The 26,555-nt window shown below is 40.2% G+C and overlaps 1 protein-coding gene across 1 annotated transcript; it reads left to right on the forward strand.

The window, feature by feature from the left end:
• The first annotated feature begins 270 nt into the window (after positions 1–270).
• fam184b (family with sequence similarity 184 member B) lies at positions 271–26,239 on the forward strand. The gene is made up of 18 exons (XM_055158355.1): positions 271–815; positions 5,509–5,697; positions 6,462–7,136; positions 8,857–8,992; positions 10,108–10,259; positions 10,877–11,422; positions 12,941–13,048; positions 14,629–14,927; positions 16,113–16,263; positions 16,550–16,669; positions 16,838–16,970; positions 18,113–18,243; positions 18,511–18,626; positions 19,470–19,832; positions 20,924–21,038; positions 22,160–22,270; positions 24,358–24,725; positions 25,678–26,239. Exons 1-18 carry the CDS (start codon positions 660–662, stop codon positions 25,748–25,750), a joined length of 3,942 nt encoding a protein of 1,313 aa, XP_055014330.1. The 5' UTR covers positions 271–659; the 3' UTR covers positions 25,751–26,239.
• The last annotated feature ends 316 nt before the right edge of the window (positions 26,240–26,555 follow it).

The raw sequence follows: 26,555 nt of genomic DNA on the forward strand, positions 1-26,555 counted from the left end.
GTCACTGAGATGGCACTGGCATGCCACCAGGAAGGGGGGTCCTACGTATGCCGCTTTAATGCCATTGCCGATATAGGCCAATGAAATGCCAAAAGTTGTTATCCTAGAACAGCATGTTTTCCACATGTACTCGATAGTGTGGCAGAGGGCGATCACGCGACTGGACCGTGAGCCTCCCCCCACCTTCGCGGCAATGGGCACAGATCGCACAGATACAGCCGCGGTGCTAGGGGCGGGGCCGCACTGCAGCAGTGCGCCTGTGTTGACGAGCTCTCTCCGGTAATGTTCCACCGGATACATACGCCCCTCACCGCCCCTGTTAGACAGGTGGACTGTACGCCTTCATGCTTTAGCGCTGACTGTTACAATAAAACAGCTGGGACAAGTCGGTCGGCGCGAGCGCGTCCCCGATGGACTTCCAGCGTGTGACCTCCGCGAGCACCAGGCGGACCGGGGGAGAGTGGGGAAGTGGAGCGCAAGAGAGGGGCTGCACCGCCACTATACAACCAAATGTGTTCACGCGAATCGCTCGAGCTGCTGTTCACAGATGGAGTCCTGCAGAAAAACGAATGAGATGCATACATTTGAAGTTATCTGGACTACGCTGATAATTTTCGTCTGATAGACTATTGGCTCCTGGAACTTCCCCCGAGAGCGTTATGGCTTCAGGCGCCGGTAAGGCTACACAGCCCGCTGGCCAGGGCTCCGCCGTTAACGGGACTGCGGCAGAGTTCCCGAGTATTGAGCAAGATACTGAGCAGTACGACTACCAGATGCACAGCAAAATGTGCAAGAAGATCGCCCAGCTTACCAAGGTAAGCGATTTGGCACCGGCGTGAGCGGAGACAGAGGCGCGCGCCGTGTACGCGCTGTCACTGAGTGTCCCAGACTGATGGCCTTCCATCATTTGCCAATAAACATGTTCAGACTACACCTTAGAACCTGAGGACGACTGTGATGGGGTTATGTACAATGAAACATCAAGCCATTTAGAACAAACCGAGTATGATCTCCTAGGCGAATAGCTCACTTGCTCTGATTCTCTATTCAATTGGCTATGTAAAATACCATCCACCTGGAACATTAGCCTACTAAAAACTTAAAAAATCGTTATCGTGACTGACTCGAATAGGCTGCAGATCTCTGCCAAAACGAAGGCACCTAGCAACAGTTCAATCAACATATCCTGTGCTGTACACGTCTGACTCTGAATATAACACATGAGAAAAAAAATGTGTACCAGCTAAAGCTCGCAGTGATTTAGATAAACAGTAGTCTATTGATAATGCTGTGCTTTTGATGTCACGCTCAAACATGATAAGCAAAAGCAGCTGTTCGATGTATATGGGGCATTTTTCTGTCTCTGTGCTTTATGTTTTCCTGTGGACATACACTGTGCTATGTGCATTCAGTGCAGGATGTCTGATCTGACAGCCAGGCAGCTGCAGTCGCTGCTCTGTCTTATACACTAACCAATTCTTACAGGGATTCACCTTGTCCCTGCCACAATATAGCTTACAGAAGCAGGACATGACCCACTGCTTGTTGAGCAGTGACAATTACTGTTGACAGTGCAGTTTCCATCCTTCCGTGTGCATGTGAAGCCAGACCTACATGTATCTGAGATGCTGAACCATTGCAGCCCGTGAATAGGCTTTGTGCTTTTGGGTTATACATAATGATTTTTGAAATTTATGGTCAAGTATATTATCTCTATCCCAATATGAATAATCACACTGAATGCTTGTGTCATTCTTTGCATACTCAACCTCTCAATTCTGGCACATTAAAGACCTAAGTCCAGAAAGCCCAAATATAAAAGCTAATGAAATATTAGAGTCAGATGTGATGTTTGATGTAAGCATTTTCTTGAGAGCTTGAATATGACTCAGGATTTATTGAAGCAATAGCAGAGGAAGCAAAAAATGGGTCAGCTGTGGTAACCTTATATTTAATAACCCCAAGTCTGAGGCCACCACTCACAACACACATGCACACCCCCCTCACGTCTCCATGCCCCCTCCACGCTTGCTCAGTGGTAGACCAAACTGACAGAGGGTGTATTTGAATTTCAAAGGTGCAAAGAAAACACTTTTTCATTAAATGTCATTATTTTATGCACCTAAAATGAGGATGCAAACAAAGGTGCATTGCATAACTTCACTCATAGAGGGTCCACCACCTGCTTGTATGGCAGTTGTCATTGCTTTGGGCTGAAATATTCTTCTATAGTATGGCAATAAACTTATTTATTGGTATGGAGACGTCATGAGGTGACGTTACAGGTCAGATCTGTGAAGATGTGACCTTAGTAACAGTAAGAATGCACATTTCTATGGTGTTTTTTCAAATAAAAGACCCAAAATATGAAATATGCTGACTAGATGTTAATATTCTGTCTAACATTTCAGGCAAAGCAATAACATCTCAATGGAAACAAGTGACAGAGAAAAAGTTACTCAGTGCACCTTTAAATGAGGTTCCAATAACTTTTTGCACAAATGTAAAACAAGGACTGCCCCATGCCACCTTCAAGTCCCCTAAATTATTACACCAGTCTCCAGGTCAGACTTTGTCAGTTTGTCATCACAAACATAGTTTTGTTTTGTTTCATTTGGACATGTTTTTACACACAAATTCTGCATATTTCGGCATAAAACTGATAACACTCTGTCCCACCTTGTGATGTCATGTGGTAATACAGGATGTGCTCTACTGTGTTTTTAAACTCCATACACCTTCATTAGAATTATTTGGATAATTTCCTCCCTGGAATTTCCAATCTTTACTGAATAAAAGGTAAAAGGTAGGTGTTTACTTGAAAACTGCCACCACATGACATCACAAGGTGCAACAGAGCATTAAGCTTTGGAGATGTAGACAGACTAATTACTCAGTGATTACTCAAACATGCGTGAATGAAACAAGACTCAACTCCAGCTATGTTTCTAGATAACAGCATTCAGACATGGCTTAAAGAGTCAATTTTGTGTAATATAGGACCTTGGAAACACAAATAGACTGTCACTTGGTCAGAAAATATGTAATAATAATATAATAATAATAATAATAATATATATGTAAAGCCATGCACTGTCCTGGGATAACAAGATATTAAATAAATGTAACCAAACACGTGATGCCTTCGATTTGGACACTTTAATATTGAAATATAAAGTGCTTACATCACTCAAATTTTTTATTTGATCAGTTGTTCCTGTTAAAGTCATGTAGACCTGTTAGTAAACTTAAGCAGCCATACCGCTTACTGTGTGACCTTCTCATAGATATGTATTCAAGCATGCTGTAAGTTTATATGGGTGATCATGAGGCTCCTCAGTGACAGTATATGCTTTCACTCCACAGTAAATGCTCCACTCCCCCATCCCTCCCTTCCTCCCTCACATCCAACTCCTGCTCTTGTGTTTGTGAGAGTGACCTGCCTCGGTTGAATGGATATTTCTAAAGATAACTGTTCCACGTCGGAGTATATTAGCATGGCCGAACACACCAATGAGAGTGGAGCAGAGGCTGACCATGTCCGGCCAGCTGTTGTGAATGTTCACTTGAGCTTGTTCTTGAAGAGACGTGCACATTTTTCTGCTGCATCACAAAGGAGTGTTGTGTTTGTGCTACTAGGGAATGAAATGAGTTCAGACACATTTTGTAGACATAACAAATGAAAAAATCATGAATAATAATAAGAATTTAGAGGTGTATTGTGTAACTCTTCTGGTGGAGGGTCCATCACCTGCTTGTTTCTATGGATAAGTCATTGCTCTGCCTGGAATGTTCCAAAGAATGACATTAAACACCTCTGACTTACATGTATACAGTTAGAGTCAAAAATACCTAGAAAAACAGGTATTCTGACTGTGAGCAGAGTAGCCTCTCCACAGATCTGACCGGTAACTTGATCTGGTTTGGCCTCCATGAAGATAGAAAGGTTTAATGCCATACTGTGAAATATTCCAGACAAGGGAACAACATCTCCATGAAGAAGCACATTTGACCGTTTCTCCACCAGAATAGTTACAACATGCACCTTTAGACTTTAGTATTACAATACAATTAGCTGTAGCTTTTTCAGAAGGATATTTTTCAGCCCTGTTCACTCGTTGAGCTGTGCATGGCTGTATGTGCATCTGTCACTCATTGATCAGCACGCTTTTATCTCAAGCCTCTTCATCTCAGCTTTACACTACACACAGAATAATAATTTCATGCTTTGCTGACTATGACGTTTCTGTCAAAAGGCCCAGGCTCAGACTTGTGAGGTTACATGAACACTATTGACTAGAAGGATTATCTAGAAACATTGACCAGTCCCAGTCACACTTTAATTGGGAGTTTGAGCATATAGAATAGATGAAACATACAATTTTGACGTGTCATTTATCTGCAAGATCAGTGATATAAAACTCAATCAACTCTACTCCTGAAATTCAGGATTTGTTTTCTTTTCAAACTTCAGATTTTTTGACCAATTTGAAGACAGTTTTCAGTCACAGTTTCTCACCAATAGAGTAGTCCCAGTACCAAAGGAAAGTACTAAGCGTCATAGAGAAAAACAAACCCTTGCTTATGTACATGTGGAAGTCATTTGCCGGACAGTGAACCCTGACATTGGCATTGCAAGCACTTTGCGGACAGGGGGAATGTCCTGCGCTGTGCCAGATCTGTGCTGCAGACAGAGAGGCGTCTGGATAAAATATGAGCCTGTGTGTCCCCAGCATACACTGGAGAGCACGCCCCCATCCCACCACATGCACCTCTGTGTAAGTGAGACATTGACAGGGTCAGCCACAGCACACCAGGGCTCTGTATGCATAGCAAAGAGACCACTGTGAGTAGTGGCAAAAGTAAGGCTGCATTTCATTATGTTAGTCACAGTCTATATGGGGAAAGACAGATACATTGGCACGATAAGCATTGGTTACAACGCATATATTTAGATGAGCACTGTTCACTGTTTGTGTTTATGATTGTCTGGGTCAAGTTAAAATGGATTAGTGTCCATCTATGAGGCTACCCTTCTAAGTCAAAACTTTCTGCTCATCAAAATGAATAGGAAGCATAAACAGTTTCTGTTACCTGACCGAGTATACCAAATGTCTGCTACACTCAAGAGTGGATCAGGTAAAAAAAATTTAATGGCTTCTGTGAATTGAGAGTTGGACGAGACATAAATCCAACAAGAATGACACGTGGAAATATGTTGGCACACTTTGTAATGAATACATTATTATTATTTGTATTATTTTTGTTTATACAGTATATTTACTTTTATATTGAACATTTTACATCATAACTAGTTTAGGTATTATTTTGTCCCATACCTACTTAGAAGTTAACTGTAAACTTGTGAAATTTAATCTAAAGTTGAAATGGTTGCACATATTTTATGTGCAATGATAACACAACCACATCAACAATGAGCTGTCTTCCCTCTCCTGAGATGATGGAAGGACGTAAACAGCAGTTTGTCTTCCCTGTGTCACTGTGCAGGTGATTTACTCTCTGAACATGAAGAATGAGGAGCAGGAGGCCACCCTGCAGGCCCTGAGTTATGCCCACCATGAAGAGCTGCACCGGGTGCTGATGGAGTCATGTCACGAGGGCGAGGGCTCAGTGCTCAGGGTGCGTCTCCTGGAGCTGCAGGAGTGCCTGGACGAGCAGCAGAGAGTTGGCGCTCAGGTGAGGCCACCACCATTATGTGTGTGTGCGTGCACCCGCTGCTCTCAATCCAGAGCCGGCCTGATTCAAGGGCATGTCTTGTTGTAATTTAATGTGTAACCCCCCATGGGAGCCACAAATCAATGTGACCTATAATGATCAACCTTGTTGCCTGATACTTTGCCCGGGACCTGGGGCCTAATTTACATCCTGAGCTCCTCCGGAAAGCTCTATCATCATGAATCATAAACAGCCACTGTGGCAAATGGAAAATTGTATGGGGTCATTTTAAAATATCAGAAGTTTTCACAGTGTGATAGGCTTCATGCAAAGATGAAAATCAACCAACCAGGATATGTTGTCAAGGTTATGCTGCTAGAGAAAAAAACACAGTAATTTCTGTGAGAATTATAGAAACTTAATCATAAAAATTCATTGCTACATGGTTTTAGCAGCAACCTAGACACTCATGAGCCAATTTATACAACTTTGTGCATTATTCATTAACCACTCATGGCTGTGACCTCCACAATCAGTTTCACATTGGCAGAAATGGGTTGTCTCACCCAGCCTTTGCACTGTTTGAACCACCAGCCATGAACCAAATTGCAGTACCAACAAAACTACTCAATTCAATTGTATTATAAAGAACTGCTAAACTATGTAGCACCCTATCAGCTTTGATACTAGGTTTTGTCACTTCCTTTATTATTTAAATGTCTATTTTCCCAGTTGATAAAGGATATCTAAACAAAATAGAGATATTTACAGTTTGTGTGCTGTAGGTGCAGGCAGACTTCGAGTGCTACCGCCTTCAGGCCGAGGAGCGCGAGCGTGAAGCGGAGGCTGAGCTCAGGAAGGAGTTTGAAGAGAAGCTCCGAGCGGCTGAGGAGGCACTACAGGACGCAAGGGTCCAGATGAGCACTGCCCAGGAAGAGAGCCTCAGAGTGTGCAAAGAACTGGAGAACATGGTACAGCATGTCCAAGAGCTTGACAATAAATGTGAGGAGATGCAGAGAGTGGCTGAAATGGAAGAGCGACAGAGGAGAGAGGAGCAGAGGCTGAAGGAGGAAGAGGAAAGGAGGAGAGAAGAGGAGCGCCGGATAGAGGAGCGGGAGGACACGGAGCGAGTGAGGGCCCTCCTCGACCAACTGAATGCACTGAGACAGGACAGGGAGCGAGCCGAGGAGGACAAGAGGAAAGCTCTGAAGGAGGAGAAGGAACGCTGGGAGCGGAAGATTCAGGATCTGAACGAGGACAAGGAGGAGATGAGGAGGAAGATGGAGGCAGAGTGGAGGGAGGAGCGCAGGAGGTGGGAGGAGCGGGAGGAGGAGGAGAAGAAAGGGATGCACAGCGCTCTACGGGAACGGGTGAAGAGGGCAGAGACAGAGGTGGAGAGCCATTTGGAAAAACTGGATGAGAGCAAGAGGAACACAGTGAAGTTGCAAGAGAGGATACAGGTATGCTAACTCTGTTGTAATAGTCAAGACAGATTCACTTGTTTCAGTATGGTAAATGATTGTTGCAAAGCTGTCTCGGAGGCACTCAGCTAATGATGTTGATGTTAGCGGTGAAGATGTAGAGATGGAGGAGAGGGGGTTTTCTTGCTCTATCTAAACCACACACATGGTCTTGAGTGCCATCCTCACTGCCAACCATCCGCTAATGAGTAGTTAGAGCAGGGTAAATCTGTTGCACCACTGCTATTACCACCTCACGCACGGGCATTAAGATGTCCTGTGAGAAGAGCACTGAGCTGACATGAGAAAACTGATAATGTGCACAGCTGGGCCAGGGAGCATCCCAACTCTCCACATTTAAAGCCCTGCATTTGCTAACTACTGTCCGCCCCCTCTGTCTCTTCTTCTCTCTCTTTCTTGTTTGACTCATACTATTTGGTATTTATCTCTGCCAAACTGACAGTTGGAGTAGAAGAAGATTTGAAGTTGATTGTGTAGAGTTAGGGGTACATGTTTAGGTCTGGGATTGTTTTTGGGAACTTATTCTACCTTATCTGAACATGTGTTGTGGAAATATTTTGGTCAGAATGAAATAGAGATCTTGAGTCAAACAGTTGTCTTTGTGGGGTTTGTTGTCTTGCAAGAGAAAGAGCAAATGGAGAAGAGAGTAAATCAGGTAGAAGAAGGAGACAGAGAGAAACCTGGGGCAGTACCACACTGGGTTTTATACAGGCAGTACAAAGCAATGTACACAGGTCATCATGACATAAATAATGAGGGGAGGACTGGACAGTGAGGGGATGCTCCTGAGAGAGGAATGCCAGTTTCACTGGGAAAGTACTGACTGAAACTAGGGCCAGATAATTATAACAGTAAATATGTTCAAGGACATGTTAAAATTAATTTTGCTACTACACATGCATGAATATTAAAAGTGAAAAAAAAGTGACTTCTCTGTTGGGGGGATGCCACCTGCTTGTATCCACTGATATGTTATTGCTTTACCTGAAATTTTCCACAGCATGGCATTAAAATTGATGCATTATATTACATGCTGTCCTTGCTTTAACCTGCAATTCTGCCTGGTCTTCATGGAGAGAGATATGTTTAATGCCATACTGTGGGACATTACAAGCAAACATCTCCCTGGAGAAAAGGAGACCTTGAATTGTCATCCTTTGGAACATTAGACTTAGACTTAGACAAACTCTATTGATCCACAAGGGAAATTATTTGGACAGAGTAGCTCACACATCACAATATAACAAAGAGCGAAGATATAAATGGTAATAATAAATTCTAAATAAGTAGCAAAAAAGATAGCAAGAGACAGAGACACAAAATAAAATAGAAAGATAAGTAATAAAATATAAAATCACAGCTTTATACAAGAGGTCATAGGAAGACAGCTAGTTACATTAGTTTATTAGTTCCTCACTTACATCTATTTCAGGTAAAACAAAAAACAAAACAAAAAAAACAAATGGCAACTACAACTACAGAAAACTTTCTTAAGGACCTGTTTTTAGTAGGCTCTGACTTGAGTAGCACTGCATTTCTCTTTTGATTATTCCTCTTGCATGCTTTCACCCTTAAAACCTTTTCAAATCTCTCTTAAAACAAATCTTGCATTGTTCACGCTCACTGGCTCAGGTTCTTCCTCATCTTCTTCTTCTTCTCTATACTTCTTTCCACCTTTTGCACTCATGCCCACCTCCAGAACTTGGAGGAGGAGCTGGAGCTGCACCGTAAACGCGTGTCGGAGGCGGAGGGTGTGGTGAAGCGGGCGGAGGAGGAGTTAGCGGTTGCCAAGGAGAGGCTGCTGCTCCAGGAAGACGAGTTACAGAGCAGGGCAGGTAGCTGATGACCCCGCCCCTGCATGTGTCTGTGTATGCATGCTTCCTCACTCTCCTCTCATTGTAAGTCTCTCTGTACAGCGTTTAGCTCAGTTCATTTCCATTCTTCACTCTGACTCAGCGTTAATTAAGATTGCGGCTCACGTCATTATAATATATACAGCCAAAAAAGCAACAGAAGCGCATTATTCATCCTCCCAGTGTTTCCATCATGCTGTCATTACTCCAGGTCAGCAAAATGCCTTGATTAGTTATTTACTGCAAAGATATGAGTTAGTTTCAAGTCCTGACTCATTCACAGTTCCTCTGCCATAAATCTGTTCTGTTCCTATTATGCATAAAGGCTCTAAATGTGTGCGCATATGACAGATTTTCATATTTTTCTAATTATTATTGCCTGGTTTGGTGGGGTAGTATCTGCAGTTAATATTAATCATAGGTTTATCAGTTAAGTGGCAATTTGTGGAAAAAAGTTGTGAAGAAAAGTACAACAATACTGAATACACAATTTAACAATACCTTCATTTAACAAAATGATGGTGTTGCCAATTTAGTTTATTTTAGTTTTAGTTTTTTGTGTGGAAATTTTTGGCCCTTCCCATCATGGATTTGTTGCTAGATATTTTTTTTACCTCTGTGGAGCTCAACAGTGATTGCCCACCACCTGGTCTCTGAACTAAATTTCCCATTCATTTTTTCATAGACTTTCCGGGAAAAAAAAGCATATTAAAAGTTTAAAAGCTTGCTCAAGCATAATCAGCTATGTGTTGACTAATGAACACAAGACCTATACTTTATACGAAACTTTATAAACTGCTAAGTTATTAAAGCATTTCACTGAAAATGTAAATATGACCCTGTTACCCTGTAGCTGGTCAGCCTACACGGTGTCTTTGAAGCCTTAATATTTACATTTTTTGAAAAGTATATAGGAAAAATTTAAGGAGAATTTACTTCCAGAACTGGATATGTGGTCACTGTGTCCAACCAAGAAGTAAAATTATAAACTTCACCAAATATATTATATATTATATCATTATATTTTAGTGAAATTATTAGTTTCATTTCAAATAAGCACTTTAATATGGTGTCTGTTTGCATATTTGTTGTGCCAGAGGAGCTGTTGAACCGCGGGGGCTGTGAGGTGTGTGTGTGTGCGGAGGTGGATGAGCTCCGGAGTCAGGTGAGCCGACTGCAGAGTCGCAACCGAGAGCTGGAGTTACAGAGCAGCGGCCGGAACAGCGACCACGCCCGCCAGATACGACAGGTAACAACTGATACAACAGCTTTAAAATGCAAAATTTTTATCAAAAATGTGACAAATTATACATTACACTGGCACTAACACATCAGACTGTACTATTATATTCTATCAAAATCAAAAAATGTGTTGATAACTAAGTTCATCCTCAAAGCAGCTTGTATTGATGAAAAACAACTGAATAACTGCAGCTTAGGCATGTCCAAAACTATTAAACTAGACAGTAAGCAGTATTTTTAACTTAATTTATCTTATGAGACATACATAAAATAAATATTTAGAGAGTGTCCTTTTGATTATTCAAGCATGAATTAAGGTCTCAATTTTAGAAAAGGGTGTCCATTACCCAGACCTGAATCAAATAAAATCTTTATTAATTTACCAGATATCTGGTCACACACCCAATCATATCAAAAATACCAATTGCCATACAATACTTAGAATGTCTTATTTGTTAGTCCTGTAAAAACAACATCAATCTTCATGGCTCTATATTTTTCCATGGTCCAGATAAAGTTGATTGAACATTTTAAATGATTAAAAACAACTCCAAATGCTTATTCGACAACTAGGCCATCTCCCAAGTACAGCCCACTGCTAAATCTGTTCATCTCTGTGTCTAGCACGCCGAAGCCTTGTCCAGCCTGCGCTCTGAAATGGTGCGAGCGCAGACGGAGGAGCTGCGCCGCATACAAAAGCACGCCGACGATGAAAGGGACAAACTGCAAAAGGAGATAGAACGTGAACGCCAGGCCCTACAAAAGGAACGTGAGCAGGAGAAGGATCAGTTTGAGAAAGAACTGAGCAGACTGCGCAGAGAACGTGAGGAAGATCGGGAGCAACAGCGCAGAGATATAGAGGATCTGAAGGAGCGTCTCAGAAGGGAGAAGGAGGAGGAGATGGACAGGCAGAGGAAAGAGCTGGATGTGGAGAGGGTGAGGGTGCGATCCCAGCTGGACAAAAGTATGGAGCAGGTGGACGTGGAGAGAGCTGGAGTGCTGCAGAAATTAGAAGAGGAGAAGAGGAGACTGGCGGAGAAGGCGGAGGAGGACAGGAAGAGACTGAAGGATCAGGTGAGGAAGGCCATCGAGGAGGTGATGAGGAGACACGCTGCAGAACTCAACAGTGTCCAGGAGGCTCTGAGCTCTGAGAAGAAGACCAACCAAGAGGTGAGGTCAATCAGTCAGTATATTTTGTTCTCTCTGATGGTCATGCTTTGATTTTATATAATTATTTAAAGATGTACTATGCAACTTTTCTGGTAGAGGGTACGGCATTTGCTTGTCTAAATGGAGATGTTATTGCTTTGATTCAACAGAATATATAGCATGTGTGTAGATCAAACTTGTAGCTCCATGAAACCAAGCTGGTGATGCCACTAGATCAAGTTAAGGGTCAGATCTGTGGAGACATTAACCCACTCACAGTAAGAATATATATCAAGCACCAGAAAATTACTTAGTGCACCTTTAATCACTTAGCACTAGCAAATTATTGCGTTCAGCAGTTTATCTTTTATTATTTTTTCTATTTAACTTCCTTCATTTGGACATATGGTCGTATTTTTTGGTCTTGAAGTCAGGCTATAATAGGGTGAACAGATGTCCCTATTTACGTGGAACAGTCCCAGTTTTGAGCCTTGTGTCCCCTGTCCCAACAGATTTATCCACAACCATTGATTTGTCCCAGTTTTATACAAGAAATGTCCCAGGTGTCCCTTTTTTTTGACCAATCTGATACATGTCAATAGGAAAGAGAGGCGTAATTGTAATCGTAAACAAAAGCTACTTAAAAATGACCAAAACTCAAAGAAAATGTGACTATACTGACTCACATATTAGTCATGAATGGTCTCTGCATCACAATTTTCCTTAATTACGCACTTGTTTCACAATTTTCATATTACCAACCACCAAAAAAATAGGGATGTTTTTTATTTTGAAAATCTTGTCACCCAAGACTATAATAGAGTACATTTTCTGTGCGCCTAATGTTAAACCTATGGAAAGCCCATGAAGATTTTTTTACTACTGCAGATTTCCATGATAACGGGCATTTTTTTCACATTACATCACAAACTCTATTGAAAAAACAGGGTATTACACATATTTGTTACTGTTTTATATTGAAAGACTATTGAATGTTTTTCTGCACAGTCTTTACATTTTCGTTGACTGTTATCTCAAAATCTCTTGACACGTTTTCAGGCTGCATGCTTCCTTAATTCCTCATTCATCTTTGGGCTTAATTACTTTAGCTGTAGCGCGTGTGTGTGTGTTTAATTGGTGTGTATACAACCGCTGTGTTATGTCTTCTTTCATCCCGTCACACTGCTGTGGCACTAATGCTCTCTCTGTGTGAACCACATATGTTCCCCTCAAAGCAAACTGTTGAGCATGCTCAGTAACGCCATTTCACCAAACAAGATCTGGATCTGCGCAATCTCTTTATTCAGTTTGACTCATGCACTAAGGCTAAAAGACCACAGTTAATGAATAATTTGAATATGCAGTGTTAATGTAGAGATGGTATCATGTAATTGCTTTGCCTTTAAGCCTGGTTATGTGCACTTCTTTGTGACTGGCTATTAATTAAGCGGGATGATAAGAAGATGATAGCTGGGATGAATTAACCAGCCAGAGGGCATGGTTGTGATGGTGATTATTTTTGATTAATATTCCTGAAAGGTTTGTGCGCGTTTGGATGAAGAGAGGAGGAAGAGTGAGGAGCTTTGCAGTGGGCTGGAGAAGGAGTTAGAGGAGGTTAGGATGAAACTCAAGGACTCAACAACGGAGGTGAGTTGAAAACAAAAATTAGTAACGACTAACGCCCCTATCCAGCTTTTTCATGTCCAATACTGATATCGATACTTGACCTTTAAATATAAGCCGATACCTGATATTAAACAATAGAAGTGTAGGGACAGAAAATGGCACTGATTTTCTGAAAACACAGTTAAATTATTACATAAGAGATCCAATTGTGTTATGTAACTGTTATTTATCCTTCAAGTAACTACTGAACATCTTTATATGAATAAAAGTTCAAGTACATTGTGAGTCTTTTTACATCCAGGGTATCAGTTGAACCAATATCATGGAACCAATACCTGAGCCAGCAAATTTTTCAGTATCACCACCGATATTTGATACCAGTATCAGTATCGATGCATCCCTACTGCAGTAAAACTTGAATTTCCCAGTGACTGTTTCATGGTCTGCAAATATGAAAATGGTCTCATTTTAGATTTTTTAAATTGTCTTTGATCAAATAACCATGGAAGTCCTTGGTGTTACCATCACTGTGGGGTATTTGTTTGTGGTGTTTGTGTCCTCCAAATTCACATATGAACTAAAACCATGCATGTTCCTCAAGATCTTTAGGCGAGTCTTTGTTTGAAGAACCCATTGCTCCTTCTGACTCCATGTAATAGCGTTGGTTGGAGGGTCAGACAGATACACACATTATATTCAATCAATTAATCAATTACATCTGAGCCACAGCCACAATTGACCAAAGTGCTTCACAGGTTATCATAAAATACCGTAAATAATAAAAATACAATAAAGTCATGCATTAGTGTTCAAAAATAGACCATGGTATCTGCTCGAATAGTGTCAATGCCAATGAATAAAAATAAGTCTTGGTTAAAGGTAATTTTGATAATTTTTATTACAGATTTTATGTGAGCTGCTATGTAAGATGTTATGTTTGAGATAGTTAAATAACTCAAAATGATCAAAACTTTATGCAGCTCTGCAATTAATCCAATTTTAACGGAGACTGAGATTCTGCCATTTATAATTGTCAATGATATGCTTGAGTCTTTTTCATCAAGAGGTTTATAGCCAATCATGTCAGTAAAAGTATGTGGTTTGGAGCAGAGTTCAGACTTTAATGGAGGAATTTTTGTGGGTTTTTTGTGATTAAAAGTCTGTATTGTTTATGTTCAGCAAATTAATATTGATAAACATTTAATTTTTTATTGAAATGAAAATCATGATTGATCAAATTAAGGAAAAAAAAAATTATTTATATCATCCTGCCCTATATATATATATATATATATATATATTTGGAGAGTATAAATATAGCATTATAGACTGATCCCCATATGTTCACAGCAAATAAGAGATGTGATTTAGTAAAGACTTGAAGTACAAATCATCACAAAACCAGTAGAGAGACAGAGGAAAGCTGTCATTGTGTCCTTGGGCAAGACACTTAACCCACCTTGCCCTCAATGTCTGTGTACACCAGTGTCTTATTTAAAGTGATCAAGTGCTTTAAGTGCCTTGAAAGTGGAAAATGCTATATAAAAATTTAAAGAAATGAGTGACTATTTAATAAAGTCTGTGTTTGTCCTTGTCTGTAGATATGTCGACTAGAGGCAGTGCTTCTCCAGCAGCAGGAGAAGAAAGAGAAAGCTCCAGACGTCCTTCCCACATGTGGTTCGCGGTGCTCCCACATGGAAGAAGAGCTCCACCAGACCCGCTCCAAACTGGCCCGGATCCAGGAGGAGGCGGAGAGACAGAGGGACAGACAGCAACGCGAGATCACCACCCTGAAGGCAGACAAGCACAGGCTGGAGGAGAAGGTGCTGGAGCAGAGCAGACTCAACACAGAGAGGAGCCTCCTAGAGCAGAGCCAGAGGATGACTGAGGACCGGATCAGGTAACACTGTAGTGTTGGTAAGTGAGATGTCACGTCCGGGTCCATCATCTGATTGAAGACAATAAACATGTTTACAATTTCCTCTCTCTTTAGTGACAACTAAAAACTCTATAAAGAAGTGGATTAAGGGAGTATGTCACCCATAGTGTTTGGCTCTTATCAAATGAAGCTCACGATGCCCAGCAGCTATAGGAGCAAATTTGGGGCTGAGTTCTATATTGGGAATTTATTTACGTAAAAAAAATAGCTAAATAAAAACACCATCATGTAGAGCAGATTAATACAGACATTTAAAATCAAAATGACGAGGTTTAGTGCAGCAGTTACAGAGAGGGGGGTGACAGTTTTATAATGTATTAGTAAAATCAGTTGGAAAAAGAGTCAGTGTAGATGGAAGTGCCCCCATGCTCGCTTCTTATTTGGAACGCAGAGGCTAGCACGTTAGCCATGTCCATTTATATATACAGACTATTGCAACAACAAATCTCACATTAAAATGAGATGCAGTCGTTTAAAGTTGTTTTTAAAGGTTATGAGATTGGCTCGATGGTTATAACTGAGGGAGGTGTTTGAGGAAGATTGCGGGTACTAGGGTAGGTTATGTTATGATAGATTATTAGTATGTAATTTACATATCTGATAGAATTAGTGCTTAAACATGAGCCTTTGAAAGATAATTGTCTCTTGTTTGAGAAATAAGTGGGAAAAAGCTAAAAATCAAATCAACCGTGAAGTTTCTGGTCGGACCCGGAAGTAACATTATCACTCACTGTGTACAAGCTCTGATGGAGGCTTCCATTACACAAGGCTAAATCCGGTCACAAGGTTGTCTCTCTGCACAGGAAATACACTTGAACAATAGTAGCTACAGTAGAAGCCTCAATCATAATCTACATGTTATTATTTGTCTTTTAAATCTTTGTAGCCAGTTTTGAAAATCTACCTCTGGTGCATAATGATATACACTGCTATAATTTAGTTCCAGCTAAATCAGTTCTTTCTGGCCAGATTGTGTTAAAACAAAACTCAGATTAAAGTCTAACAGAGCCTCAGGCACAGCACTGCGTTCGCATCACACCCCAAGGGAATGTTTGTAACATCAGTTGTAAAGTATCAATATGTAAAAATATTGATACAGAATATTTAAAGTTGTTTGTGCATCTGTTGTGCTTTTGTGTGTTTCAGGGCAGAGTGTGAGGATCGCCTGAGAGCAGAGTTTAGGATTGAGATGAACGCTGCAGTGGCAGAGACTGAGCAGAGATGGCAAACTCAGGAGCAGGACATGCAGAGCCACATCGAGGAGCTGGAGGCACAAGTGAAGGAGCTGCAGGCACAGGTGAGCTCCATCTGACCTGGACATCTTTTTGCATAACTACTTAACAACACAACTGCTTTTCATTTGATTGTTTTGAAAGTACTCAGCTGTATGTGAATGGTTATCTGTGTAGTGTAATATCCAGTCTAAGGCCTATAGTTGCAGGGGTAGTCAGATTGTCTATGGGGGTAGACTCCAGCATCCTTGTGACTGCAGTTTAGTCATTGCCAACATAGAAATTTTGAAGACAGTCTTTGCTGCATATTCAAAATCTTCAGATTAATCCCACGGCTTACTTTATTCACAGATGGAGAAAAAGAAAGCTGGTTCTGGAGACGACTGCCACGTAAACCCTGAGATTGACAAGCTCCGAAAAGAGGTCCAAGACACCAAGGAGATAAACAAGAAACTGAGAGAGCTTCTGCAGGTACACACCCATGAGGCACACATGTATAAGAATTACATTCACTGTCCGCCAAAAGGTTTGCTCTGCTGTTTTAATAATTCAGCAGCTTTGATAGCAGTGCTGAAAGACAATATGTCGATGCCATCTCCACTGTTCCATATATGGATGTATTGTTTCTGTGTGTTGAAGGAACCTCAGAGCCAATCGCTGGCTGAGGAGAGACACAATCACGCCATGGCACTGCAGGCGCTGGAGAGAAAGGCGAAAGAAGATGTTTTGTCTGAGAGAAACAGACTACAAACAATGCACCACTTGGAACTAGGTAATGCACACTTATATCCATGTATAACCAGTGGTGGGAAGAATACTTGGAAAATGTACTAGTATTTAATTATTGCATTAAAATGTATTTTGTAACATGTTCTGACACATGGTTTAATCAGAGTACTGTATTCTGAATGCTTATAAAACTTTTAAGGAGTTGCATTTAAATTATAGTGTAAAGACAAAACAGTATTAAAACAGCTTTATATTTGTTTCACTGTTTTTAAAGCATTTCCTTTCACTCATTTGAGATGGAAAAATCACACATGCCTCACAACAAGAGCATAGTTGACTATTTTTTTCACTCATATTGTGCAATTTGAATCCTAAATTACAAATCCTAAATTACATGATCAAATAGTGTAATGTATTCCTTTGACTTTGTAAAGTAACTGCCTTCTGAATACAACCAAATGAAAAAAAAAAAAAAAAACTACCAGAACACAGTTACTCAAAATCAATATTCTGAATTGGCCTACATATTATTTATTTATTTATTGCTCATGCTATTATTTTGTTGACATCAATTTAAAGAGAACAATAACAACAACAAATCTGACAATTAATATAAATACATATTCCAACCATTATTAGCCTTGTCTTTTGCAAAAGGAAAAGGAAGCAGTAAATCTTATAAACCCTGCTCCTTTCACAGATAAAAAACAAAACAAAATTATAAATAAACATTACTTTAATAATCAATCCAAAACCAAACCAAGTCACCAATGAGCCATATGTACAGTATTTTTACAATATCTCTCTTGTGCTTTCATTAACTTTAAACATTTTCCCTAGTCACATAGTCGATTCTATTTTATTCTCTTTAGCATTATTCTCGGTACATGTGTTTAGTTACTTTCCTTATACTTGTACAGTATAACAAATTTAACTCGATACAATGACATTTTCACATAACCCATAGCATAAACAGCATATTCAGCTGCAGAGATTAATGAGCTCCCAAACACACTGCGATGCACATCGAGATTCGGGCAATTCACCAGTGAAGTTGCTATTGCCATGGATACACTTCACCATGGCAACAGCAGAAGGGTACCTGTAACAGTAGACTGAATTGATTTAGATTTTTTATTTTATTTTTTTCCTTTTTTTCCATTGTGAATGCTTGTGTGATTTCAGATAAGCAGCGTGCAGAACTGACCCAACAGCACACCGAGTGGAGCAGGCAGATGACTCAGAGACATATGCAGCAAATAGAGGACCTCCAAGCGCAATTACAAGCACACACCCAGATGATGGCGCTACAACAGGTCACATGCATTTTCTAGCGTTTATTCAATACGTTTTCATATTCGTTAAAGTGCATTTCTGTCCACAAAATCGACACTGACATTATTATTCAGCGCGTGTAATCCTCGATACCACTGGGCTTGAGCCAACAGACTGTTCTGCATAATTAGGCAGAGTGGAGACTGGATGTGGAATGCAAGATTTGAGCTCTTAGGCACATGCCCACACTGACTATGGACTATATGTGGTTAAATGTGGTTGTATGGCTTTGTGTGTGATCTGCGAAGGATCTGAAGCAGCAGAATCAGTACCAGGTGTTTGAGAGACAGCTGGACGAGAGCCGCTGCGCCGTGCTGGAACTGCAGAGAGAAAATGCAACGCTTAAGAGGCAACTCAAGGAAAAGTAAGAATGTATTTATTGCTTATGGAGGAAAATACACCTACTTGGCCAATAACTAAACTAATAATTATACATCATATTACTGGTATGAATTGTAACTGTTAATAATTACTGTTAATTTAATGCAGCACCTGTTCCCCCTTCCCTCACCTGGCCTTTGTTCAAACTCACCTGTGATCTCTGGTCTTCTTCTGTAACTCTGTCAGACAGCAATAATGTAGATAACACCTAGTGGTCAAATGTGAGAATACAACAGAGTGGGTCAATTATTACAGTTGGTAGTTTTAAAGAGCCCATATTTTCTGATTTAAAAACATACCTGGAGTTGTGTTTTGTTTCATTCACACGTGTTTTACGCACAAACCCTGCAGATTTAGGCTTTTTTCTTTTCCACATTGTGATACCATGTGGTAATACAAGAAGTGCTCCACTATGTTTCCAAACTGGATACATCTTTACTGGAGTAATTTGGATGATTTCAGCCCTGGAATTGCCAATCTCCACCAAACTAAAGGTTAAAAGCAGGTGTTAACTTCAAAACTACTGCTTCATGACACCACAAGGTGGAATGGATCATTTGAGCTTTGAAGATGTAGCCAGACCAATAGTAAAAGATTGCTCTAACATGTGTGAGTGAGGAGAAAACATTATACCATGGCTTAAAGCTCACAGTAGTCAGTTTTGCTTAATATAGGGCCTTTAAATGCTTAAAATACATGTTGACAGCAGATATTTTACATTATTTAATAAAAAATTTTTGATACTTGAGCTCCTAACATTAGTATTATTATTAATTTATTATTATGTCTGGAATTGCAGTCATGTACAAATGTGTGCTTCTATCAGGACAGCACGAGAGCAGATTGAGGTGGAGAAGAAGGAGGAGGAGGACAGTGCAACGGAAATGAACAAAAAGCGCGACGCTCAGCTAGAGGAGGAGGCCCAGCGCCTGAAGGAGGAGGTGGAGAAGCTGCGCGTGGAGATGGAGAAGCTAGAGGAGTCTCAGAAGCACTGGGAGGAGCGCAAGGACGACGATCTGAAGGACGAAGAGGTGGACGAGGAGAAGAGGAGAGCGAGGGAGGAGGAGCGGAGGAGGGAGGAGGTGGAGGAGATCAGGAGAGAGCACAAGAGGGAGCTGCAGAGTCTAGCGTCGGAGTATAGCAGCGCCCAGTCACACCTGCAGGCGCGCATTGTGGCCTTAGAGAACGAGTGAGTGAAAACCAGACCTCAGTGCATATTGATTGGCCTGTCATCATAATTACTATATTTTCTCGATCAATATATCTGGAACAATATTTTTTTGGGCTCATTATTTATCGTATGTATAATTTCTTTGCATTTGGGGGGATATTTTGTAATTTTTTCTGCTCTGTGATCAGATTTGAGCTATAGAAGGTTGAATAAATAACTTCTGTGACTCATAGATACAAACTAATAATTAAGTGATTTTGTGCTATTTATCTATTGCACCCCATTTTTTTCTGACAGTTTAGAACATTTAGTATAGTTTTTTTGGGGGTGGATAATCAATTAGTATCAGTATTATCTTGTATTGTCTATATTTTATTCCACAATAGTTCGTACTTCAAAATCTGTTATCGTGACAGGCCTAAGAAAACACACTCATCTTTCCTTGTGTGGTTGCGTACATTGGTGTGCTGTCACGTTACTAAAATTTCAAACTTGATTTTTGATACTAAAGACTCAATACTCAATACTGATGATTCTGAAAGCTAGTTTTTAGACAATATTGTAATTTTTAATATAAAATAATAGTAACATGTGGTCTTAAACCGTTTTGATAAGACTCAGCATAAAACTGTCCAAGAAAGGTAAAGTTTTATCCAATTTATGTAATTTATTAAGTATCGTTATTTACTTAAATGAGTAGCTAGATTCGATATTGGTTTTAGTATCGATTTGTATCAGATTTTCAATACTTTTGACAACTCTATTATGAATGTGTGGAAATGGGTGCATGGTTGTTTCATGTTGTGTTTCGCTGTCCAAAAGAAGTAGAAAAGCATTATTTTAAATGCGTCGTTACATTATGCAGTCAGTCTCTACTTATGTTCACATACAGTTTAATAGCTTTAAATTGGTATAAAATAATGCTCATACTGATACTGGTATTAAGGTCAGTCATTAACATTCAATCAGATTAAGCTGTAAATTAAAGTCAACTTTACTATCCAAAAATTGGGACAGTTTGAGCAGCGGAGAACACAATGTGATTTAAATAAAATAAAAAGTACTAAAATGGGCGCTGTCTGCATTTGATGTTTTTGATGTTCTTCCAGGCTGCGTGAGCGGGAGGAGCGGTGCAGGGGGAGACAGAGTCGATGTGAGGATTTGCAGTTGGGAAGACTTCAGGAGAGACTGACAGAGAGGGACCAGCTCATTAAACGATTAGTGGTGAGAAAAGAACACACGTCTCCAACAAGCTTTGCTACAAGCTCCTCTCATCCCATCACTCCAACAGTTCCACTCGTAAATCCACCTCCATCCCTCGCTGAGCACACTGCACAGCTAAAACAGGAATGTAAAACCAACTGAGCCAAATAGCACGATCAAATAATTACTAAAACATAACTAGTAATATGTGACAGTAGCTTAGCTGGTAGAGTGTTCATCTTCTGATCCGAAGGTTGGTGATTCGAACCCAGCACTCGACATAAACATCATTATTTAAGCAGTCGGATCTGTTGACACATAGGTTGGCAGTGTGATTCCAGCTCACACAGAAAAATACTGTTGTTGTATCCTTAGGGAAGACACTTAACCCACCCCGCCCCCAGTGTCTGCTTACACCGGTGTGTGAATGGGAGAGTGGTTCCTCGATGTAAAGTGCTTTGAGGGGAAAAGCGTTATATAAAAACTTGACCATTTAATCTACAAAGCTGCTGTCAACCCAAAACATGCAAAATAAGCACAGTCCTACAGCGAAAGTAGTCCTGACCAAGCCTAGCAACAACAACACAGAGATGGGTCACCACTCCTGATGAGGTGCCCTAGCAGCACTGAAGGTTGGGTCAAATGCAAAGGACAAACTTCCCCACAGGGACAATAAACTGTAACTTAACCCTTAACCTTAACCTTCAAATAAGGCAGCGGCTGGCCAATGCCCTTTTAAAGATGTTAGATCTAAATTTAGATTAGAAAGCAGTTCTAAATGATAAAACTTAAACGTTATAGCACTTAATATCAGGGGAACGTTATGTCAGTTTAATTTAGTGTCGCAGAACAGGGCGATGTATGAGTAGTTTAACTAAAGCATTTATTAAAAGTTCTAATTACTGTTTCTTACAGTTGCCTACACGTCTTACAAAACAAGCTGCCTTCCTAATTATTTTCACAAATCTTTTCTGACACATGAGCACAGGCAGTTTTTGCATCCAGTGCCAAATTCCTCTGCCTGCCATCTGTGCGGCATGAGGGAGCTTAGCAAACAAGTACAGCCTCAAGACCTGCGTCAATACAACAACAACTGTGAATAAGGCCATTGAAAAGTCCTTCTTCATCCTCCTTGCCTCCAGGAAGAGAGGCATCAGCTGCAGCTCCACCCTCCTCCTGTTGCCGGGGACAACAACAGCCCTGGGCAGCGTGACAGCAAGTCCCGCCCTGGAAGTGTCACGCCAACCATGAGGGTACGATGGTCTGTTCAGATCATCCACTAACCGCATGTATCGTAGTGTGAGGGCCCCTGGTATCTTGGCATGTAACTGGAATACTAACTCGTGTGTGAACGTTTCTGACAGAGGATTTGGTCACAACTTCAGTCAACAAACCTGTTCTATTGATACTTTGCAATGACATTGCGCTGGGCGTGTTATACTTGTGTCTGTATTGGCGAAATGTTCAGTTACCATGGTGACACAATGCATAGGCTACATTAGCAAACACGGACAAAATGTAAATGTAAAAAAAATTGAAATCAAGAAAATGGAATTAAACAACACATTTTCAGGAGCCCATGATCAAAACAAGTGTTCATTGTTGGATTTTCAACTAAAGTTTGTTATTTAAGTGCACAAATCATCTCACCTGTTGTAGTTCCAATTAAGTCAGCTCTTTTTATTGTCAGATTGTGTTAAATAAAGATCAGATTAAGTCTGAGAGTTTCTAACAGAGCAGTGCTTTCAGTTTGCTTCACACAGAAGTGGGGACTTGCGAGTCGTAACTTGGATTCGAGTCAGACTTGAGTCTTTATTTTTAGGACTTGAGACTTGACTTGATAAAATGGACTAAGACTTGGGACTCGACTATGGACTTGAAGGTCAGTGACTTGGGATTTGACTCGGACTTGAGGCCTGTGACTTGAGAAGACTTGAGAAACACTTTTAAATCTGAATTCTTTCTTTTTTGACCATAATGATTCACACTAAGATCTTGTCAAGACATTTAAAAAGGAAAAAATTACTAAATTAAATTCTACATCTCTTATATACTCTATAAATGTGTGTGTGTGTGTATATATATATATATATATATATATATATATATATATATATATATATATATATATATACTCTATAAATGTGTGTGTGTGTGTATATATATATATATATATATATATATATATATATATATACACTGTAAAAATATTCTATGATTTTTTTAAGTACAGTTTATCTTAAAAGTCATAAATTGCAAAAATCTAAACTATATTTGGTACTTTGTTTTATGGATTTGAAATGACTTGAAGCTCAAAGCAGACGACTTGGACTTGACTTGGACTTATGGGCCAGTGACTCAAGACTCGACTTGGACTTGCCTATCTTTGACCTGGGACTTGACTTGGACTTGAGGTTAAAGACTTGAGACTTGAGACTTGCAAAGACTTGGTCCCACCTCTGGCTTCACATCCCGAGGGAATGTTGATGATCAGCTGCAAAGTATCGATATCTACACTGTTTAAATTCTAAACTTAAAAAAACCCCCAATATTTTCAGTGTTTTATAATGCGGAGCTGTGACCGAGCGCATCATCAAATGTGCATTAATTTGCCTACATAATTTTTTCAGATTTGGGTAAGTGATCAAGGACCAGCTGGCCTCATAAATAGCACTATAAAATGACAAACCTAACGGAACCAAGAACACTTTAAATCATCCGAGTATAATTAGGGAAATTCAGATATTCATTTGTGGGACCTCATTTCTCTCTAACCACCATCTGTACTGTTAGCAATGCCTACCCCAACAATACGTATTACAAAGAGACAAATAATATACTTTAATTATTTCATATTCTTTAATGAATTTACTCAAAGACCAACACTTTTCAGCATTTCAGCATTGTTCATTACCAAGAAGTTACATCGACTCCCATAAGTTGTCATAACTTCATAAAGCTTTCTCACTACAGAAAATACCACCATAATATTGATTTGTATTTTTATGTACTTTTGATGACATTTTTGCTCTTAAAGGTCATATATTCTTGACTCTTCTGAGCTTTAAGCCATGTTTGAATGTTGTTACTTCATCAAAAACATTCCTGCTGTTGTGTTTTGCTTCATTCACACATGCTTGCATAATCCTTGTGATGTATTAAAGCGATAATTTTCAAGTTAACGTTGATTTTTACCTTTGGTTCAGTAGAGATTGTCAATTTTATGGCTGAAATTATCCAAATGGTTCTGCTGAAGGTTTATGGAGTTTAAAAACACAGCGGAGCATTTCCTTAATCATACATATATGAACTAAAATTTGACAGTTTTTTCTTTTACCAGCGAAAGAACGTGGACTCCCCTCGTGTCACCAGCATGTCCGGCAGCAGTTACGAGCGAAGCATCTTCCACTCTTCTTCTTCGTCTTCCACCTCGTCTTCCCATCACCCGAACTTCTCCTCCACCCTGCCCCACACACATGCCTCTCACCCCCAGACAGCCACCCACTACTCCACCTCCTCTCTCCCACACAAGCACACCTCCCTGGGCCAGCATTCCTCCCCCTCGCTCCAGCGCTCCACCAGGTCACGCTCCTCCTGCATCCCTGCAACCCCAGCACCCACTGCCCCCCTCCCCGTGTGCCCCTCATCGCAGACGGGCATCAGATATGTGTCCCCTTCATGCCTCGATCCACACCTACAATCAATCAGGTAAATGATGCTTTTGGTGTTTTTTTACTCAGTGAAACATAAAATTGCCTTTAACATGCACAGTTTGAGTTTGTGGTATAGGCTTTTTTATTTTATACCACTGTTAGTGAGAATTTCAGTGGCTAACTCCTGTGCTAAAAAGCACAAATAGTCAGGGCAGTAGACGGGGGAGGGGCAAAGGGGTCTGTTACCCCGGGCCCCAGGGTTGTAGGGACTCAGAATTGGATCCTTTTCCTATTAATTTACATTAGAAGAGGCCCCATGTGAAGCTTCTTGTCCCAGGCTCCCAAATTTCTAGCCAGGCTGGTGCCACCTAGTGCCTCTGCTCAATTTCATTTCTCTCCAGCGACTAGGTCAGGAATCGGAATGCACTAGACAGTTTGCAAGAACCTCGGAAGTTGTAGACCGCGCACTGGCCATGACGTCAAACTCAAGAGCCTGGCTGGGTCCCTTTTGTGGTACAGCACAACAGTAAACAAAGCAGTTGAGATGGATGTAGACAAAGCCATACATTCTGTGTTGGCAACGATTCCCGAGATCGAGGATTTAAAACCGGAACAAAAAGAACTTCTGTGTGTTACGTAGCTTTCACGCAGTTTTGTGATGTTCTGTGACTTCGCTGTGCATAACCCATGGCTCATTGTTGTTCTTACTTAGTCATGGATCTGTCAAAGATTAGGAGCAACTTTGATTTAGTAATGTTTTTAGTTTTTGCGTATTACCAGTTACCATAGTTTTTTTATCAGACAGTGAACACTTTTTTTGAGTGTGGTCAAATCAGATGAGCTGCATTTGCTCGTAATACTATTTGTGGATCAAATGAGAAAGCTAGAATCAGAATATAACATGATGCATTCTGATTGATACAAATGTTTGCATTTTCATACCATATTTTGATAATAGAAATATGTATATTATAATTAAGATGCTTTTTGTTTTGTTTTGTTTCCAGGGGTCCGTATCTGGAGCCTAGAGGGACTGAGGGTCTAAAACAGGAGTGGTATACCAAATACTTCTCCTTCTGAGCACAAATGCACACAAAAGTAGCTGCAATTTCTATGTAATCATATGCAGTCCATTGCTTCTTGTAAACATCCATTTGCTTCCTACATCCAGATGAAATTGACTCAAGCACAGACTGATACGACATTAACACTTATGGACTCATCACCAGCAAGACCATCTCTGACATTGCCTCTAAGCTCAACCAAAAAGTGCTTCTCCAACACATGCCTGACCTCTTAAGTCATGGGCCTGTCGGATCTTTGTATAGTTTGGGAAGTCTTCATTGTTTTTTTTTTTTTAAAGTTGTCTTCCTTTTTTAAATGGCTGATTTCTTCATACAATCGCAGGCTATGTTTTTACTCTTCATGTACAGACTGTATTCATAGCATAATCAATCAAGATCCTTGTTATATGAAACACGCAACCTACCATACCAAAACAAAGCTTGTTTTGATGCAAAATGTATAATAATCTTGATGTACTAATAAATAAAATATTTTGTTTTTCTGTGTTTTGTAAATTTTGTTATAGGTTTAGAAGCAGTTTTATGAACAGTCCTAAAATTAGAATTACTTTTATTGCATTAGTTCAGTCCAAAATGTGAGGGCGCATACAGTCATGAAGCATTATACATTTAGGGGAAGTTTTCTCTAGGATTTGGATACAATAATCCACCATATAAGACCTTGAAGTACTCAGTCCTTGTGGACTGCAAATTAAATCAACTAAGTGAACAATTTTAGTAATTAATTTCATATTACGTTGTCACTTCCGTCATAATTTCCCAAAAATAAAATGATAAACCCCAAGACAAAAAAATTAAGG

Source organism: Boleophthalmus pectinirostris, unplaced genomic scaffold, assembly GCF_026225935.1.
Source record: "Boleophthalmus pectinirostris isolate CB_2022bp ecotype Guang Dong unplaced genomic scaffold, ASM2622593v1 HiC_scaffold_22, whole genome shotgun sequence".
NCBI lineage: Eukaryota > Metazoa > Chordata > Actinopteri > Gobiiformes > Gobiidae > Boleophthalmus > Boleophthalmus pectinirostris.